General features: G+C 40.0%; 1 protein-coding gene across 3 annotated transcripts; it reads right to left on the bottom strand.

Annotated features, from left to right (window-relative positions):
• Positions 1 to 577: 577 nt before the first annotated feature.
• Positions 578 to 13,286, bottom strand: prdm4 (PR domain containing 4). 3 transcript variants are annotated; one of them, XM_041781234.1, is made up of 12 exons: positions 13,216 to 13,286; positions 12,837 to 12,899; positions 11,016 to 11,131; positions 10,702 to 10,890; positions 9,814 to 10,590; positions 6,605 to 6,754; positions 5,673 to 5,791; positions 5,502 to 5,587; positions 5,241 to 5,368; positions 4,597 to 5,154; positions 1,573 to 1,741; positions 578 to 1,432 (listed from the first exon to the last, which is right to left on the bottom strand). In XM_041781234.1, the coding sequence occupies exons 3-12, from the start codon at positions 11,128 to 11,130 to the stop codon at positions 1,078 to 1,080; spliced, it is 2,646 nt and encodes an 881-aa protein (XP_041637168.1). In that variant the 5' UTR covers position 11,131; positions 12,837 to 12,899; positions 13,216 to 13,286; the 3' UTR covers positions 578 to 1,077. The 3 variants fall into 3 exon arrangements, with proteins under 3 accessions (XP_041637168.1, XP_041637170.1, XP_041637169.1); XM_041781236.1 differs by having other exon boundaries at positions 13,220 to 13,244; XM_041781235.1 differs by lacking the exon at positions 13,216 to 13,286 and adding an exon at positions 13,002 to 13,209.
• Between the last annotated feature and the right edge of the window lie 8,117 nt (positions 13,287 to 21,403).

Raw genomic sequence — 21,403 nt, 5'->3', positions numbered from 1 at the left:
AGAGTATTGTACTCTAGTAAAAGTACAGTTAAAACTTACTTAAGTAGAAGTAAAAGTACTGATTTCAAAATGTACTTTAAAAAGTACAAGTACCGGAGAAAACAACTCAGTTACAGTAATTCAAGTAAATGTAATTACTTACTTTTCACCCCTGATACGTTCTCCTTTGGTGCCTTATTTTAGTATATTTTACTGAGTTACTTTTAAGTGTTTTCATTCTTATTCAAGCATCTTTTTATTCTGTTATATTTCCTTCAATTTTTATATTCTATTCATACACCTCCAGCGTTTTCCTCATTCTGAATTTACAGCTTGCCTTTCCTTAGTTTTAGTGTTCGTTTTTTTCAGATACATGTCAGGGCTGAAAGAACATCATACATGTTTGAAAACATATTCAAACAGGCTACTCTTCACTTATCATTTTCTTTATTTAAAAATGATAAGTGAAGAGTGATTTCCCTTTTGATTAGAAGTTTTAGGAGATTTTTGGCAATTAGGACAATCAGGAATCAACAAACCCCATCAGTTCCTCAGGGGAGCTTTAACTCAGTCATGGATATTAATGGATAACGCAGAGCATCTTCATATTTTTTATTCAGAAAATTATTATGCAACAAATAGGATGGGGCTAAAAAATGTTACCATCAAACCAACACAAAATGAGGAGCATCACGTAAATGTCCCTGATTTTATAAGGGTTGCTTCGATTCACAATGAAAAAATAACTTAAAATAAATCCAAGTAAATGGCATCTGAAAATGTAGAGGATATTATGATGTAGTTACATATGAAAATCAGCCATTTACCCCATATTAGCAAGTGAGTCAGACAACAGAATAACAACATAAGATAGCTTATATAAATATAATTAAACAGTCCTGAGTTAAATAAAATATAAAAGCAGAAATATAGTCAGAATTTTAATGGTTGGCAAAGATTAATGTAGCAGCAATTTAATGTTCTGATTCTTCAAATGTTGAAAATCAAAAATAGTGACTCAGATTTGGCACAAACCAGAGGTCACTGTCAGTTTAACAAATTAAATAAATAAACAAGGCATCAAGAGACGCAGTGTCGTCAATGAGGGGGAGACAGGGACTTCTCAGAGCTATAGCCTCCAACATCTAAACCACAGTCTTCATTACTAGCAGAGTCACCTAGTCTGTCTCCACCTCTTCCCCTATCATCCTCCTCCTCTTCCTCCTCTTCGTCCTCTTCCTCATCCACATCCTGCTCCTTGCGGGACGCTCTCTCCGCCTTGGGCCCTTTGCAGATCTTAAGGTGACGGGTGAGGTGGTATTTTGTGAGGAAAGCTTTGTGGCATTTCTCGCAGACAAAGTCTCTGCGGCCCTCGTGAGAGTTCATGTGTTTCTTCAGGTGGTTGGTCTTGAGGAAATGTTTGTGGCACTTTGGGCACTGAATCCGACGTTCACTGTGGGGGAAAAAGGAAAACAATATCAACTTAGAAACTTTATAAAAAGATCTAGATCTGGACCTGAATTCTGCAGATAGACAAAAAAACCCTCAAATCCAGAATCTATTAGTCTACAATTGAATTAACGGTTTACATACTGTGTGTGAGAGAACATGTGCTGTTTCAGGTCCTGCTTCCTGATGAAAGCCCGCTCACAGAGGCCACATTCGTGCTTCTCTGCTCCGGTGTGGATGAGCATATGTGACGCCACATGGGCTTTCTGGGTGAAGGACTTCTCACAAACTGTGCATCTGTAGTTCTTCTGACCTGTAAGATACAAATTTTGGAAGCAGAACAAGTGTCAGGGATGTGGCAACAAACAAAAAGAAGAAATATGAAACGACAGAGGGTATGCACTGACAGCAACTTTCAGCAGGCGACACAGCCGCTCTGTTGGGTCGAGTGGAAAACATTGTGAAACATGGCTGTCTGCTCAATGGATCAACATGGAAGGAATCCAGACAAGTACCTCCTTAAATTAAGGATATCTGGACTTGAAAGAGAGCCTTATTGTTTAACAATGACTCAGTGAACACTGGACACTAATATGTGGTTATAAATCACGTTTCCTGACACTTTTATTGAAATACAAAGTATTTCAAATCAGTGACGGGTTTGATACATGACGGATGTTAAAACTGAATTACCATTTAAGTTTTGGTTTATTACGCAGCTTAAGATCAGTTGTGTCTAAATATATCAGGGTCCCAGTTGTTTCTATTTACTTTAGCCTGTCTATGAAAAACGCTCTGTGGTTGTTAAATCTAACTGGGTGTATCATCACCTGTTAAACTGTCTTTAACTCCAGGTTACTTTGATTGGGACAAACACATGCAGTAAAGCCATCTACTTTCATATTATGTTGATAGGATAAACGGTTCAGATTATTTTCATCACTACCTGAATGATTGTTGGTTCTCTGGTTTGTAGCATGTAGAGCAGTGTTACTCAACCCCAAAGAGCCAAATTGTTGAAAAATACCTTTGCAAGAGCCACAACCTCAATGGTGAAAGGTGGGAAAAAATGGGTAAAAATGACAATAACAATAAGTTAAAGGTGGCAAAAATGTTTTTAAAAAGTGGCAAAAATGGGTGAAAAGGGGCAAAAAAGGCAAGAAAGGGGCAAAAATGGGTGAGAAGTGACAAAAAATGAGATAAAGGTGGCAAAAATGATCAAAAAGGAGCAAAAACATGGTAAACATGAGTGAAAAGTGACTTAAACAGGCAAAAAGCAGCAAAAAAGTGGGAAAAATAGGCAAAAAGTGGCAAAAATAGGGGGAAATGTGGCATTTAATGGCAAAAGGCAGCTTAAATGAGAGAGAATTGGCAAAAAAAAAAGAAATTGCTAAAAGGGGAACAATAGCAAAAGCAGTATAAGAGAGGCGAAAACTGGTGAAAAGTGCAAAAACGGGATAAATGGCAAAAAGTAGTGGCCAAAGTGGGCTTAAAGCAGTAAAAATGGATAACAAGTGGCAAACAATTGGAAAAAATGTCAAATAAGGGCAATGGAATTATACTGACAAACATTATTGGTTGACTATTAAAGCCAACTGTATAATTATGGGAAACAACATGATTAATGTGACTTTCAATGGATAATTTTTGAAATCAAAATTTTCCTTTTTTATGGTTTTCAGGGTGAATAATATTTCAAACTAAGACATAAAAGAGCCACAAATCATCACAAAAGAGCCACGCATTGAGTATCACTGCTGCAGAGTATGGTAGCTACTGTATAGCACTGTTTCATATTGTGGCTTTATTTAGGTACCATAATGGCACCAAAAAATTCTATATTCATATTCCAAAAGCCAAGGATCTATACTGCCCGCAGTGAACAAGATGCAATTCTTAAAAAGACAGTAGGATTCAGCTAAAGTGAAGTCATTTACTGCTTGTTTACCACTGATTTATGTCACAGGTATGCGCTTTCTGCTACTCAGCCCCTAGAAATTCAGATACTGGCACTAACCGTGACACCAAGCGTGTACTATTGAGACTATAAAGTACAGTACTGAGTTGATTTTGACAGCTACCTTGGGTGTATTATTATGTCCTAGTCGCATGGGACTAGTATTACCTGTGGACCTCTGATAATTTATGAATAACCCTCTGACGTCAGTATTTGGTGTGGTGCATTCGCACAGGTTAAGGAAAGTCTGTACTGTACTTAAATTTACAGACTTGACTTAAGGAAACCCTAAGGGTGATGCATGGCTGCAGCAAAAAAATGCACACTGAAGTTTTATAATGCTAAAGTTCATTAAAAAATGCATTGTAGTGCACACTGTTCTGCAGGTGATGTTTCTCATGTGTGTACTGTACATACTGTTAACCAGAATTTCCACGGGACACAAGTGCTTTAGTATTTTTCACCTCTATATATAGATTTTAATATTTTTAGATCTGTAGCAAGCTTTCTGAGACTAGCAAACAAGTGAAATATTTCCTCTAAAACTCTCCCATTGCACATTGAGGTTGCGTCAGTCAAATGTGCATATTTGCAGCTGATCGGACAGAGGAAGAGAGAAAGTCGAGCACCTCCCCTATTAACGTATGAGGAAAGGAGACATCTAATATCAAATATGAACCTCTCCTGTTACCTTTAAAAGATTTTATGCAGATTAGCTGTTGCAGGGAGTGGCAAAATGGTTGAAAAGTAGCAAAAATCATCAAAATTGTTTGAGTGGCAAAAAAAGATTGCAGAAATGGCCAAATAAAGCAGTGAAAAGCGGTTAAAAAGTGTCTGAAATCAGTTGGTATTGTGCTAAATCACAACTGGAAAGGGCCCATTTTCTGGGTTTTCAGGGGTCAATTCTCCGGGATTTGAAAGTAAATACAAATACTAATACAATATTATTTTAATTGGGCCAAAATATATATACATATATATGTTTCTGTTTATAGGAAAGTCCAGCCCCGAGAATCTCTGTCAAGACTAAATCTGGCCCTTGTGCAATAGTACTTGATGACCCCTGCGATATGATATGCTAAATCTTAATATCCCCCTGGGGAAACTGCAAGGAATTTAAAATAATTTGTTGGATCCTTTTCTTTAAAAAATACATACAATACATACACATGGTAGAGTCATATGCAGCCTAATTGAGATTGTATACTCACCTGTGTGTATCTTGAGGTGCATCCTGAGGTTGCTGGGATCGCTGAAGGCCTTACTGCAGTATTCACACTTGTGAGGTTTCATCCCAACGTGCCCCATGAAGTGAACATTAAGCTTCGTAGAGGTGATAAAAGCCCGGGAGCACATGCTGCATTTGAACTTCTTCTCCCTTACGTGACCCTGACCTTTAGCTCTGGGTGTAACACTATCAGAGTTCCTGTTACCATCGCCTCTAGTGCTGCTGTTTCCACTGTTTGTCTGTCCTGCAGCAGCGTGGGCATGACAGGGCCAGGGAGACGAGGAGGAGCTGGACGTCCCGTTGGCCAGCTTCTCTTCCTGGTGAGGGTGTTGCTGTTGCTGTGGTTGTTGCTCTTGTTGCTGTTGTGGCTGCTGCTGTTGTTGAGAGTGGTCCTGCTGTGACGGGCTGTGGCTGTGCGGAGGCTGGGGTTGATTTTGGCTGTGGTTGGTGTTGTGGCTGCTCAGATGAGACTTCAGCTCGGTGAAAGATGAGCACTCTTTGCCACATTGGCAGATTTGGCCCTCAGGCACCTGGGGAACACCTGCAGAGTCACATGAATTAAGGTCAGAGATCATAACAGTTGAACTGAAATCATAGCTACACATGTTTGTCTTCTTCCTATCTTACCCAGAAGCCTGCAGTAGTCTCTGCTGTAGTAGAAAAGCAGCTCTTGGTCTGGATGGATCTCTCTGGTTGTACAGAAGAACAGTTTTCCATTGGCAGGGTAAGCCACCAGGTTCTGCTCCTCACGGGTCCTGGACAAACATGCATGAGAATTTAAATTGTTCTTAATGAACCGCTGTACCCCCAAAACTGAAACAGTGAAGGGGGTCTGAATTTTTCTGGATGAGCTGTACATCTTCATACTCAGCACTAGCTCTGGCGTACCTTGCTTTGCAGACAAACATCATCCAGTTGCATTCGTTCTCATCCGTTGTAACGATGTAGAATTCCAGCACGTTGTTGTGGTACATCTGAAATTTAAAAACATTGAGATCATTTGCTTGGTTTCTTTCAATACTCGGACAATTACAGTGCGACTGAACATGTTGCACTGACCTTCCACACTTGTGGTGCTTCCTTTTGTGGCCAATCAGAGAGGTCCACATTGCTGCAATGCTGGCCCACCATCGGTCCGAAGCAAGTCCTTGGAGGAATAACATCCCGTGCAAAAACACCTGAAATGAGCAGAAACCTACACTTTTATGCCTGTTAAACCTGACCTTTTCCTATCTTTGTTTACAAAGAAATTTTTGATAAATTACAAGATTTTACTTTGTTGTTGCTTTTTAGTATATGTGTAAATAATCGTCTTTGGGCAGGTCAAATGTTATGTATTTAAAAAGTCTGCTTAGGAGGTTTGTTCTGGTTCTTAAATAACTGTAGAAACCCAATTCAGAATTTGCATCACAGGGTTAATATTAAGAGGAGACAAAATACCCTTAAATGCCAGGTATCTCATACCATTTATCTCTTAAATACACAAATCATATGTGACTACAGAGTAGGGTATTTGATCCTCTTACAGCCAAAGCTATTCCAGTTTAAAGGGATATTTCAGGATTTTTGAAATTGGCTCATATGAGGTACTTTGCTATAGTAGTGGCTTTAGCCTTCAGTGATTTCTGTGAAAGTTGCTTCTGTGGCACGGTGGCGGAAGGAGACAAAATGCCGAAAGCTGCATCGTAAATTAGTGCCTGACACAGAGGGTTTTTGGGAGAAATGAAGTGCTTTGTACGTTTTCAACACAGCGTACAAAGGAGCCAACATATTTTCTTGGCCCATTTTTACGTAAAACTTGCTAAACTACGCGGATAAAACGTTCCCATCTACAGCCATCAAGCAGCGGATCTCCCTGAGCTCTTTATAAGCACAGGAGCAACTTTCACAGAAATTACTGGAGGCTAAAGCCACTACTATAGCCAAGCACCTCATACCACCAAATTTCCAAAATCCTGAAATATCCATTTTAAGGCGTTTTATTCCCTTACCCAGTGGCTCGTCAGCGACTGAGATCCGCAGGCACAGTGCTCGTGGCAACGAGAGGCGGGCTCTGCTTTGTATTGGCGTGTCAGGGATGAAAGTGACGGGGCCGTGCTCTGGGCAGTCTGAGGTATACGAGCGCTCACACAGTGTGCACCCTGGAAGACAAAAACAGAGCAGAGAGTTTAACATAAACTGTGAACTGCAGAGTGAAGCCTGTCTCTTTTCTTAGAGTTGTTCTTACACCCAGAGCAGCATGTGGGGATGCCACTGATACAATGTTAATTTTGGCAGCTATTTTCAATCTTAGTCTTTAGACGAAATGTCTCAGTTTTAGTACCATTTCAGTCATTTCTACCCTTTTTAGTTTCAGTCTAGTTTTAGTCGACAAAACTCAAAACATCTTAGTCTAGTTTTAGTCCATAAAAAGTCCTCACGTTTTAATCTGATCTTTTAATTCAAGCATTTAACCTGACACACCAGATGGATTTGTTTCACACATCCAGCTGGTAAACCTTCCATAGACGGTGTTTGACAGATTTACCCACAGTGGAGAAATACCATGGATTTTAAATGTCTGACGAAAACGACATTACATTTTAGTCTAGTTTTAGTAATCTTGGTGAAAACTAAACTTACTTTTTTACCTTTTTAGTCATTACGGATTTGTTTTTGTTAGTCTTAGTCTAGTTTTTGTCATGGAAAAAAAGGCTGTCAACGAACATCTTTAGTCATAGTTTTAATCGACAAAGTTAACACTGCACTGATGAAGCCTAAAATGTATCATCTGGCAATGCACTGTGATTTTTCTATGAAATAATAAGACTGCTCCTATGAGGAAAAACACAATTCAGTCACGCCAAATGAACCACGTATAAAGGTTGGGTATTCACGCTCAACTGCTGTAAGTTTCCAATAAGTGACGTCTTCAGTTCACTGCTAGCTTCTGATTGAAGTGATTGTGTTTTTTCTAATGCATCAGAACATGTTACAATGTTACAATGTTACAATGTCATTTAGCAGACGCTTTTCTCCAAAGCGACGTACATTTGAGAGCAAGAACAACACAAGCAACGATCTAGACAAGAAGAAACAACATCAGTAAGTGCCATCAAGGGCTTCAGGTCCAATTGGACGCAGGTGCTGCCATGTAGAGTTTAAGGCAGAGTACCTAAAATACATTGTTGTGGAGTTTTTTTTTTTTTGTTGTTATTAGACAGCAACAATGAATCAAGGAAAATGTGGGATCAGTAATCGCCATCCATTAGACTTCACAACAACTATTTACCAAGTACCAAGTGCTGGATCATTCCCAAAGAGCTGGGCAAAGAAATCCCAGAAGTAGAGCAGGACAGTGTGAGCTAACTATAGTTGGGAAACTCATTCAACCACTGGGGACAGCAGTGGAGAATAGTCTGGCTGAGACTCAATCTACTACTGGGGACAACAGTAGAGAATTGCCTAGCTAAGTGCAAAGTGTTCTCTGAAGAGCTGGGTCTTTAGCCTTCTCTTGAAAGTAGAGAGGGAGTCTGTAGATCAAATGGAGTTGAGTAATTCATTCCACCATTTAGGGACAACAGAGATCTAGTGACTTAGGAGCATGATGTGCTGGAAGTACCAGGCGCCTTTCGCTGGCTGAGTAGTGGGCGAGAAGGGTGTAGACCTGGATGAGGGACTCAGGTAAACAGGAGCAGTTTTAGTTACTGCTTTGTAAGCAATGATTAGAGTTTTGCGAGCTGCTCTGGAAGCTGTAGAGATTGGCGTGTCAGGGGATTGAAAGTGACGGGCGTGCTGCTGCGTTCTGGATCAACTGCAGAGGTATAACAGTGCATGCAGGTAGGCCTGCCAGTAATGAGTTACAGTAGTCAATACGTGATATTATGAGAGCCTGTACCAGGAGTTGTGTAGCATGCTCTGTCAAGTAGGGTCTGATCCTCTTGATGTTGTAGAGGGCGAAGCAGCAGGACCGAGCAATCGAGGCCACATGGACCTTGAAGGTTAGCTGGTCATCAATCATGACACCCAGATTCCGGGCTGACTTAGTGGGCAAGAGATTATTTGATCCAAGCTGGATACTGATCTGCGGTTCCACAATGGGACTGGCTGGGATGATAATGAGCTCAGTTTTGGGCAAGTTGAGCTGAAGGTGACGTTCCCTCATCCATTTAGAAATATCAGCAAGGCAGGATGAGATCCGAGCTGAGACAGTTGTGTCGTCTGGTGGAAAGGACAGGAATAGCTGTGTGTCGTCTGCATAGCAGTGATAAGAAAAGCCATGGGAGCGGATGATTGCACCAAGTGAGGTGGTGTATATTGAGAAAAGTAGGGGACCAAGCACAGACCCTTGAGGCACCCCTGTTGATAAGCCATGCAGTTTAGACACTCCTCCCTTCCATGATACTCTAAAAGATCTCCCTGTGAGGTAGGACTTAAACCACTGTAGGGCAGATCCTGAGATACCAAGTGAAGAGAGTGTGGAGAGGAGGATTTGGTGGTTTACTGTGTCAAAGGCAGCAGACAGATCCAGCAGTAAGAGAACTGAGGACTGACCAGCTGCTCTGGCCAAGCGAAGTGATTCCGTTACCGACAAAAGTGCAGTTTCAGTAGAGTGGCCCCGCCTAAAGCCAGACTGATTCTGATCAAGTAGATCATTGTTCTGCAAGTGTTCTGAGAGCTGGTTGAAGACTGTGCGCTCCAGTATTTTTGATAGGAATGGGAGAAGTGAGACCGGCCTGTAACATGATCAGCTTAAAAGCATTAGTCTTATTTTTAATACCTCATACCTATTTATAAAACAAGGTCTTTGTCTTTTTTTCTACTAATTCTTCCTAAAAGATTTTATTTTTTTTAATGAACTGTACGTTATGGAGGTGGAAACCTCTTGAGTAATTTACATTTTTTGTATACTTGAAGTTAAAGTATTTCACACAGCTGAAACACAAAATTGAAAAATCACTTTCAAGTTTGCTATTAGACCTTCTCTGACAATCTTTTGCTGACCCAAGGCCTCTGTAAAGACTTCTAGCAGTGCTGCTACCATTGTGAATTTAGCTTAATGCATGTGTTTCACATATTTATATGCCAGCCTTTCTTTAGTGTACTGAGCCATGCCAGACAATGATGTCAAATGTACTGCATCCGTACAGCCTTAGTACAAGACGGCTGATAAAAACTGATGATTGTTTCATATTTTTTAATGCAACTGGTGTTTACTCACAGATGGTGTAGCCAGTGACCATGTTCTCCTTATTAGCAGCAGAGTCCTCGAGCTGCAGGGTGGAGTTGACCAGCACCAGGTTGTTTTCTGGCCCCAGTGACACCTCCGCAGTGATGGGAGACACATTCACCGCCTCCAGCCCCATCCCAGAGTGACCGTGAAGTGACACTGGCTCCAGCTGGCCCTGACTGGCCATGGAGCCTGTGAGAACAACACTCACAACCCCTGAGTTCAGCTCCCCGTTTGGATGGAGCTGCTCCCCGAGTCCTCCTGCTCCACCTCCTCCACCCCCAGAGTTCCCCACTCGTCCCCCCATATGATCTGGCTCCATCACCACTGGAAGTTCAAGCACAGGGGGCCCATGGAGGGGCATCACCCCGCCAGAGGAGTCCACCCCAGTCAGGCCCTCATGCGGCTGAGGCTGCCTCCCCCCTCCAAGCTGCTGCTGGGTGTCGGACACAGACACAACCCCGACTCCGTCCATGTTTGCCAGCTCCTCTCCCATGCGGTCAGGAGACATGGGGCTGCTGACACGGGACTCCATGGCAAGCCCTGTAGAGTCCAGCTCATGAGCCCCAGTCTGGTGGAGGTCTCCCTGGGCGCTGACTTGTCTGGAGTCCATAGGAACCAGGCCCTGCTCCAATGGGCCACCAGGGCCACTATAGGGATCCAGACCTGAGGGATTATTGCTGGCCACAGACAGGGTCCCATCCATGTTTAGGCTGCTGGGATGAATGTACTGAGGTGGTGGACGGTCTGCCAGATAGGACAAAATACCTGCATCGAGAAGAAAGAGAGAGATTATAGCTGAATATAAATTTCAATTTGATGGAGAGATCGGCATTTATGATTGAAACAAAATTTAGTTAGACACCAGTAAAAAATCACCTGGCAATATGTGTCTGAAATAGCTGCTCTCGAGGTGCGGGTACGGAGGCGGCGGCAAGGAGTAGTTCCTCTCCGGCAGGCCGCACATCACTCCTCTGTCACTCAGCGGACCCATGGGAAGCATCAGCGAGAGGGCAGAAGGAAGGGAGCCCAGGGAAGGACCAAGACTAGGGATGGCCACTGGCATGCCTGAATGTTTAAGCATTGAACAACTGGTGAATATATTCTAAAGATCTGATACTGATGTCCAACAGTTAAGTCTACTTTGTTTTAGAGCTTGAGCAAACAAGTCTAGAGAGCAGGATCTTTCCTACCTGGGGTGGGGATGGGGTTATGTGTGGGGGATGTGGGCAGACCCAGGTGGCTGGCGCTCACAGAGGGCACACTGAGCTGGTCCATGCCCACTGGACTCAGGTTCATCTCATTCATCCTGAAGACACAACAGCAGAGTCAAACGAGGACAGATCTAAGAGCTAACATGCCAACACAGTGGTTTTCATCCTGGAGTTCAGGCCCCGGGGGGGGTGCCTAGATCTGAGGGGAGACATGGGCCCCTGTCTGCTCTACTGCTGTCAGTATAAGAAGTGCATTTAATTTTTTAAAATCATAGGGGCCAAAAAAAATAAGGAGCATCTATTACTGTAAATCTACAGTAAAAATGTTAAATTTCTGAGTTCAAAAAGTTATAGACATCATGAACTAAAAAAATCCAAGTTTATAAAGTCCAAAACTTATGAGAAACCAAACTGAACACAGTGGTTGGATCACCCCAGTTTCCAGAGATGTTTCTTCTGATAATTCTGATAACATTATCCTTGGTTAAAATCACTGGTATTTTCTTATTGATCAGTCCCAGTAAGGAGTATCATTTGTCCTGGCTCTCAGCTGCGGGACTTGTGCAAGGAAATCGGCTTTATCTGGTCTGATTTTTCTCCACAAAATCTGCTTCTTTTTACCTCATAATCTCAAAATTTTTAAAGTTTTGGTTCATGTAAGTTTATGACTTCTACAGCTTAAAAAATCATTTAAAATTACAACTTTTTAAACTTTGAAATTTCAAGTTTTTTAATTGAAAATGGACAAATCCTCTATTTTTAACACTGCTATCCTAGTGTTATTTTGGATGCCAACATTATTTTACTTTGCACACAGAAACAAAAATATTTCACAGAAACCAAAAACTACCAGGGTCTAAATTATTAGCCCCCCTATGCTTATAGTCAGTTGTGTCTCTTTTATGCTGGATAACAGCCTGGAATCATTTGTTGTAGTTTTCAACAACTCTCAGTCACGTCTCCTGAGGAATCCCAGCCCATTCCTCTTTGGTGAAGCTCCTCCAGATTTGATGGTCTTCTGGCATGGACCTTGTTCTTCAATTCACCCCACAATGGGATTCAAGATACAGCTTTGGGTACGCCAGTCAATAATGTTGGTCTCATTCTTTCTTCATTATTCCTTCTACCTTTGCGATATTTATAGTTCCAGACACGTGGAAGCATCCCCACAGCCCAACTCTAGTTTGGTCTCATCTGACCACATGACATGCTTCCAGTATGCAGGATCTTCATCCAGGTTGTCCTCAGCATACTTCAGTTTAGCTTGAAGGTATATCTTCTGCAGAAGTTGACCTTTTCTCAGTCCATTCCTGTGCAGGGCTCTAGTGATTGTCTTCATAGGGACTACAATTCCTGACCTGGCTAATTCCTTCACTAGTGTCTTGGCAGTTGTTCTGGACTCTTTTTCTACCTCTGCCATGGCAGAAGTTTTCGCACAGTGTATAAGTTGGGAGATAGCCCTGTTTTAGCTTGATTTTAAGAGCTTTGAGCATCGCAGAGTGAGAGAACCTGATTGCACAACAGTGGTTTGAGCTAAGGCTCAACAAAAAGGTCAGCTCTAAAGGGGGATAATCATTCAGACCCTGGTAGTTTAAATTTTGTTAAATGATTTTGTTTGTGTGCAGAGTGAAGTCATGCAAGCCACCAAAATAAAATCAGAATTTTTCGAAAAGCTCTGTTACAAACCACTGCCCTGTTTGCTGGGACATAACGTGAATTAGTTTAGCACTAGTTTGTAATTTCTAAAATGTAAAGACATACATTCAGTCCGTGTGCACCGTGGGAACTTCGTTAACTTACCTGAATTCAACCACCGATGTCCATCAATGTACTGCTGTAGATGCTGTCATTTTTATCGTCCTCCTAGAGATTAGGACCATGAAAACATTAGGCACCGACATACACGTCGCAGTTTTGTCTCACCTCTTGTTTTGGCAGCAAAAATAAAAGTTAGCATGTCCTTGCTGTTGAAATACAGCAGCTAGTTGGCAGAACATGAACCAGTCTGGTAGCAATGCTAACGTTAGCATAGCTAGCTTACGTCAAAAACAATGGCGATAATAGATGTTTAGCAGGTTATCAAGCTGCCACAGAGTATAACCATACCGCGGCGTGACATGTTACTTTGCTGTAAAAATATTAACAAACAAAGAACGATGCTTTACAAACGACAGCATACCTACACAATGCCTCCGTGAACGGGGCCATGACTGCTTCTAACGCGCATGCGCGTTTGCTCCGTAAGCCTGGAAGAGGCTTTGGCTGATCCAAGATCAGATTTCACTCCTATCCTCAGATCATCCTGAGCTGTTAGGAAAACAATATTTTTAATTTTCTCCCATGTTTTTGGGATCAGTATGACTTGTTAAGTTTAAAAGCTCTGCCTTGTCGACAAACAGGAAGTAGATTTACTAATGCTACCTCAATGTGCAATATTGACAGGCTAGATATTTATTATATTTACTACAATTGCAAATTTCTACTTTTTCTCAGGGAAAATAACTCAAATAATGTGCAATAACATGTTCATTTTTTTGTTCACTGTGTAGAACAGTTTTTAGTTGTTGTGTTGTTGGCTGCTTACATTTTTCTTCTCTTTTTCTTGTATATTATAATTATCTGTGCACAGTGTGCATGTTGAGTGTACTTATTCTTCTATGTTTGCCATGCTGATCCTTTGCTGCTGTTAACACTGCAAATTTCCCCACTGTGGGATGAATACAGGTTTATCCTATCCTATCTTATCTTATTTAAGCAAAAAATGATGTCCGCAAATCTCCTGAAGGTGTCGTTTCTGCAGAAAAGAGCTTTCTAGTACTCAGTATGCATATTCATTTCAGTTACAACTATTAAAAAAAGTTGTTCAATTCTTATCTTCTATTTCTTTGTCTTTTATTGGACATGCTTTAGCAAAACCTCTCAAAAAGTGGACTAATATTTCTACATGTTAATATATTTAATAATTATCATAAGAAATTTGGTAAAATAACAGTAACATCAATTACTTGTTTTGTGTGTTTTTCAAGTGAAATAAAAATTTCACAATTAAAATAAATATTAACATTTTATTATTTAAGTTTTAATGCCACTAGGAAGCCCATAGAGGATTTCCATCTAACCTTTCTCTAATCCATGGGGCTGAGGGGGCTTAATCTTTATTAATCTTATGTTAAGAGTTGGGAAAATTACTTACACAGTTATTGCAAAAATAGATGTAATAGTAGACAGTGTAGAAATATACTCCTGCATTCAGAATGTTGTTGATATATTTTCAGTTTAATGGCATTATAGCATTGAAATATGGCTCAATGATGATGATGATGTACACTTGAAGAAACCAAAGAACCTTCAACTTATCTCCCTATCTAACAGGAACAGGAGAAAAGGAGGCTAAATAAAATTCAGATTAACCCTTAAATTACCCAACATAAAGTTAACCAAACTCTCAAACAAAGGAGTGCATGGTGTTTTGTGGCCCCAAATAAATGGCCCTAACATTAGACCTGACCATAATTTATAATAAAATCCATAAATACTATCTAACTAATACATCTTTTTATAGCTAAAATGGGGCGTATGTCTTTCTACAGGCTTTAACACATAAATTAGTGGGAAAAATAATAATAATTTTGACTGTGTTCATGTATATGGCATGAATTTTGGAAAGATTGTGTATTGTTATTTTATCTTGTTATTTCCAGCTAAGCACCAACAGTAAGGCTAAAAAACACCGTTTACGCACAAAAAATGCTTCATCGAAACCCGTTCAAACTGCAGTTTTTGTTTCACTTCCATTAAAGTATAACAACACGCATTTAATTATAACTGGATCTCACTCTGGGCTGTTGCCTTGGGATTAATCATGCTTACTACACTCCACCAGATGGCGCCATTTTGACCATATCTGGCATACGGAGAGGTAAATTTCCATGCCTTTTTTACTTGTTTAATGAAAATTAAATGTATCTGGTGCAGCTATACCTGACACATGTTCTGCTGTGCATACTTAGCACCATATAAAACAAAAATAGCAACCTGTAAAAATAAGAATAATATTAAAAAATAAATTTATTTGATGGAGAAATCACCCATCTTATGTGGTGCACTCTTAGCAGCAGAGTATATATTACAAATAAATTGCTCTCTAATTATTTTTGAAACATCTGAAACATTCTAACAACACAGCATCAACCAAATACAGTACTGTATCATTTGGGGGTCTCTGATGGTGTATTTTCTATTTTTGGTAGAATATTAAACAAACACACCCAATCCCTGACATGAAAACAATTTTAGAACCACTGTTCTATGGTTTACAATTCTACAACAATATTTAAAAAAAAAAATCAAATGAAAAATTAAATGTATCTGGTGCAGCTATAGCTGACATATGTTCTGCTGTGCAGATCATATCCACTGAGCTTTCAGCACAGAGCGCCTCGTCAGAATGACAATAAAATGAATGTAAAATTGCATATTGTTCGATTCAGTGGTCTCGGTTCGGTACACCACTGTACTGGACGGTTCGATACAGATACATGTATTGTTGTACCCCTAATAAAAACCTAGTATATGGCTGAATGCAACTATCTGGGATGCCTGTTGAAATGCCTGACTAATACATATTGCCTCATTTTTGTTAAATCAAACATCTCGCTAAAGTTACTATAAGCCAAAAGTTATGAATGATATTTTCTGTCATGTTCAGTCCCAGTTGCTCCAGGCGTGGTAATAATTTGACAAGTTAAATATATGTCTTTAACAACAGTGTTTTAAACATGCTGTTCATTGTTGAAATACCTCGGGGATGTGATTTTTCCAATATTGATTTATTATCAATTCTTAATACCAAATTTGAGAGGCAAGCCCAACTGGGCCAGCACACAGATTCACTACCACAATGTAATATGACACATGCAGTTCTGAAGAGTCAGCACAATGGGGAAATAAACTGAAAACATGCCAGTAACTTTGTTCACTTTGTAGCTTATTTTGGGTTTTTTTAGTCAGATACAACCCTGAAACACTCTGAAACAGTTTAAAAGCTTGAGAGTAATGGTCACACTGATTATATGTCACTAATATGCACTCATTCTTGTACATAAGTAATTGTACTGTGCAGAAGCACACCTCTTCCATCTGTGCCAGGGTCAAGGAAGTGTCCCATGCTTGAACGATGTACGAAGCACTCAAACTAGTCAAATAAACTCAACTTTTAGAGTCAAGCATGCTTGAGCACAGTGCAGACTGCCTGCTGTAAGTGAGCCCTTTAAGATCAAAGATGGAAATTAAAACACTGAAACCAAAGTTATAGTCATGGTGTTTACAAGGAGAGTTTCAGGACACACCACACACGCCTGTGTCTGCATTAATACAAACCTGACTAGCTCCTCTCCTTTCTGTCTTGTATTCCATATCCCATCCACCCACCTGTTTACTCTACGTCTCTCTTTCCCCCATACGTCAACCCTAAGGGGGTTCAAGATTCCCAGGAGCTACGACAGATCCCCTCAGCTTCTCCAAGCCAGTGTTGGCAAACATGTCACATCACTGACTCATAAGGATCGCTCCAAAATCGTTAATAGATAAATGTCAAATTGCATCCTGGTGATGGTGTGGACCTTGCTGTTGAAGTTTCCATTTCAGTATTACTTTTTCTTGTCAAGCACTGGAACAAAAGAGCATTGGAAACTGGGCTCAGAAGCACACTGCAGTAGATGCTTGAGCCATCTTCACTCAGAGCTGTGCCATGTATTAGTTGAACTGAAACCGTCATCTCTTTTTAAAACTGATTTTTTTGTGACTATTTTGAGAGAGGTCTGGCTGCAGACCGTCGATTTCAGACGGCCCTCTGGCAGATTGCTTATGTGAGACGCCGCATATATCAGAATGCATATCTCTGAGAAAAAATGATAGGTCAGCCGTTAATACAAGTTAAGATGTTATAAAAGTAAAGAGGCTTGCTGTTGTAGTGACACATTGTGACTAACTTCCTCTCTTTCATGCATGCCACCAGTGCTCCAGCTGGGGTCTTCATTTGCTGCCACAACTAATCAAAGGGGTCCATCTGGGCCAAAGAGACCTTCACGCCCTACCACTCTGCAGAAGAGGTGTCCCATGGAAAATAAAGATGAAGTTCTCAGGCACATCCAAATCAGCTCTGTAAAGACAAGAAAAAAATCAAATTGGTCTAAACGCACCTTTAGTTTTGACAATTCAAAGGTGAAGACCAAAGTCAGCCACTGACCCTCTTATGATTGGTCAGCTTTCAACTGGACCACGCCCACATGACATCTGAACCTTGATCAGCAGCTGTCAGCCCAGAACACCAGTGAAAGGTCTACTTATAGGGTATACCCTCGTTGATAAGTGTGGTTGATTACTGATACTGATTGATTGATTGATCATTGGTAAATATTGTATGTTATATGTACTTTACTACTTTAATTTCATATGCATACTGTTTTAAAAAAATCTCATAGTTATCACTTCAATCTAGCTCAGAAGGAGAGGATTATTCATGCATTCATTTCCTCCTGTTTGGGCTTTCGCAACTCACTTTTCACCTGTCTCAATAAAAACACCTTTGAAGCAGCCAGCTTAGTGCCAGTTCCTCTTGCAGTCCAAGCCTACAGCAGCATAACAATCTAAAACATAACTTTAAAATAGTTTTTAACAGATTTGATCCTGTTTGTATTTCATCCATATGGGCTATAGTAACTTTAACACTTGTTGGTTATTGCACACTGCACAAGAAGACTTGTAATCTCTGTTCAAAGGTCTTTTTCACATTATTTCAGACTGTACATCATTATGAAGGTGATAATACCTGTGCATTCAAACATAATTCATGTCAATATACAGTTTATGTTTGCTGAGAATAAGCTGTTGCAATCCTCAACACCACTTCTTCTGTAGTTCCTTTTAAGTCCACAAGATGGGGATGCAAGCAAACTTGGACCAGGCTTGAAATCTTCACAGCAGTATCCCATGAAGTCACAGACAGCTGTTTATCAGTGTGTGTTTGGATAAGAGGACACATACAAAGAAGAGAGCTGACAAAACATTAGAATTAGTGTGCACTGCTCCTACACTCATAAATTAAAAATGTGGGAAAAGTGGATCAATCAGTTTGTTTCACTGTTTCATTCACTCTGCCAGCCAAGCTTGCAATGAGGAGGGACCGACTTTTCATTCATTCTATGTTTAATATTATTTATAACAGCACAGTTGAGGGTCGCTGTGAGAGGACTTAAGCCCCCCTGTAACGCACCGATTGGCACACCTGTTTGTGTCACAGACTGGTCAGAGTAATTTCATTGAGATGATTGCTACGGAGCATTTATTAGCCATATGTCTGAGGTCAGAGGAGACTGTGTTGATTTTTATTTTATTGGACTACCGTCCCGAGTTTGGAAACAGCTCCAGCTGTGTGGGTCGCGCTATTACGCTCACATAGACACGTCAGGCTGCCTGCTGTCTGTCTCCCTCTCTTACCAGGCAACGCCAGGAAACAAACTCAAGCACTGTCTACAGACAGATAAGAAAAGATGACAAACGTGGTGTTTGTGAGGACATATTTGCTCCTCTGTCTGCTGTAAAATTCGGCTCCAGCGAGTGTTTTTATTGGCCAGATGCGTGCTCACCGGAGCGCGACTTTGAAAAAAAATCGACCACCGTTGAAAAATATCCTCTGTAACTCTTCATTTAAAATGTCCTCTTTAAGAAAATACCGAAATTGAGCCGTTATTTATGCAAGCAACACTGGTAAAGTAGGACGTTTACGGTTGCCATAGTGACAACATAAATGGACGTAAACGTAAGGATTCATACTTGTGATTGGCAGAAATTAATTCTAGAACGCGCTCGGTCTATCCGCGGGTATAAATACAGGTCAGAATCAGTGGTCGGCCCTTTTCACCGAAACACCTGAGAGAGGTATGTTCGATCTGAGCTAGCAAGCTAGGCTAAAAGTTAGTTTAAGCTAACTTAGCTAGCTAAACAATTGTTTGTGTAAATTATGAGCATTTTCTGCCTGATATTGCTTTCTAACACATCTAGCCGGTCTTCATTGGTACCGTTTACTTTTCTTCATTATAACTAGCTAGTCAGTAGTTAGCTTCATTATAACTAACTAGTCACTAGTTAGCTTCATTTTAACTAGCTAGTCACTAGTTAGCTTCATTTTAACTAGCTAGTAACTAGTTAGCTTCATTATAACTAGCTAGTCACTAGTTAGCTTCATTATAACTAGCTAGTCACTAGTTAGCTTCATTTTAACTAGCTAGTAACTAGTTAGCTTCATTATAACTAGCTAGTAACTAGTTAGCTTCATTATAACTAGCTAGTAACTAGTTAGCTTCATTATAACTAGCTAGTCACTAGTTAGCTTCATTATAACTAGCTAGTCACTAGTTAGCTTCATTATAACTAGCTAGTCACTAGTTAGCGTCATTATAACTAGGTGGTAACTAGTTAGCGTCATTATAACTAGGTGGTAACTAGTTAGCTTCACTATAACTTGCTTGCTAGTAACTAGTTAGCTTCACTATAACTAGCTAGTAACTAGTTAGCTCCATTATAACTAGCTTACTAGTAACTAGTTAGCATCATTATAACTAGGTAGTAACTAGTTAGCTTCATTATAACTAGCTAGTCACTAGTTAGCTTCACTATAACTAGCTAGTCACTAGTTAGCTTCATTTTAACTAGCTAGTAACTAGTTAGCTTCACTATAACTAGCTAGTAACTAGTTAGCTTCATTATAACTAGCTAGTCACTAGTTAGCTTCATTATACCTAGCTAGTCACTAGTTAGCGTCATTATAACTAGGTGGTAACTAGTTAGCTTCACTATAACTTGCTTGCTAGTAACTAGTTAGCTTCACTATAACTAGCTAGTAACTAGTTAGCTCCATTATAACTAGCTTACTAGTAACTAGTTAGCATCATTATAACTAGGTAGTAACTAGTTAGCTTCATTATAACTAGCTAGTAACTAGTTAGCTTCACTATAACTAGCTAGTAACTAGTTAGCTTCACTATAACTAGCTAGTAACTAGTTAGCTTCATTATAACTAGCTAGTCACTAGTTAGCTTCATTATAACTAGGTAGTAACTAGTTAGCTTCACTATAACTAGCTAGTCACTAGTTAGCGTCATTATAACTAGGCAGTAACTAGTTAGCCTCACTATAACTAGCTTACTAGTAACTAGTTAGCATCATTATAACTAGGTAGTAACTAGTTAGCTTCATTATAACTAGCTAGAAACTAGTAAGCTTCATTATAACTAGCTAGTAAGTAATAGCTTTATTATAACTAGCTTGCTAGTGATAATTAGCTTCATTATAACTAGCTAGTCGCTAGTTAGCTTCATAATAACTAGCTAGTCACTAATTAGCTTCATTATAACTAGCTAGTAATTAGTTAGCTCCATTATAACTAGCTAGTCACTAGTTAGCTCCATTATAACTAGCTAGTCACTAGTTAGCTCCATTATAACTAGCTAGTAACTAGTTAGCTTCATTATAATTAGCTAGTAACTAGTTAGCTTCAATATAACTAGCTTACTAGTAACTAGTTAGCTTCATTATAAATAGCTAGTAACTAGTAAGCTTCACTATAACTAGCTAGTAACTTATTAGCTTCATTATAACTAGCTAGTAACTAGTTAGCTTCATTGTTATTGAAGCAAGCACATAGCCTACATGTTGCTAGCTAGTTAGTTGGCTTCATTATTTGACAGATTTTTTACTTTTGTGAATGCTTGTTAATGCTCTTCTTATCTATTTCTTATTTCAGATTAGCCATAATGAAATGCTGTGACTGGAGTTTATGCTTCCTGTGTCAGTCCGTCCTACAGATTAAAAAACATTTGATCCTTCTTCATCATTCAAACTGAGAAACAATCCTGAAAAACTGCAGTCATGTTACAAAGAAGCTATAGATAACATCCAGGAGCTGAAGGCATTAGGGGATCTGCCTGAGTTTATAGTGGACATTAGTGGTGCTGGTCAGGATGTAGTTCATCTAATGACTCAAAATCCTGTGGTGTGGCACAAAAGCTGCTGAAATGCTATTGATAAACGATTTAGGAAACCCCGTCTCTTCTGTGGTGTAGTGGGCAACAGAAAGGAAGTGAGGGGGGCTGCCACCCTTGGCTTGGATAGAAAAGTAAAAGAATGTGCTCAGGTGGTGGCTGACAGGCATCTATCGGCTGAACCAGCTAACCTCAGATAATAGAGCTTTGTTACAGAAAAGACAGCACAGTTCACAAGAGTTGATGTGACTAAGATACAAATAATACTTGATCTTTGAATGGTAGTATCATGGTCATAAATCTAAACTCCTTGTTTTTATATTTTCT

This window comes from Cheilinus undulatus, linkage group 23, assembly GCF_018320785.1.
Source record: "Cheilinus undulatus linkage group 23, ASM1832078v1, whole genome shotgun sequence".
Taxonomy (NCBI): domain Eukaryota; kingdom Metazoa; phylum Chordata; class Actinopteri; order Labriformes; family Labridae; genus Cheilinus; species Cheilinus undulatus.
The sequence above is the reverse complement of the archived record's forward strand: the minus strand, read 5'-3'. Positions and strand labels throughout refer to the sequence as shown.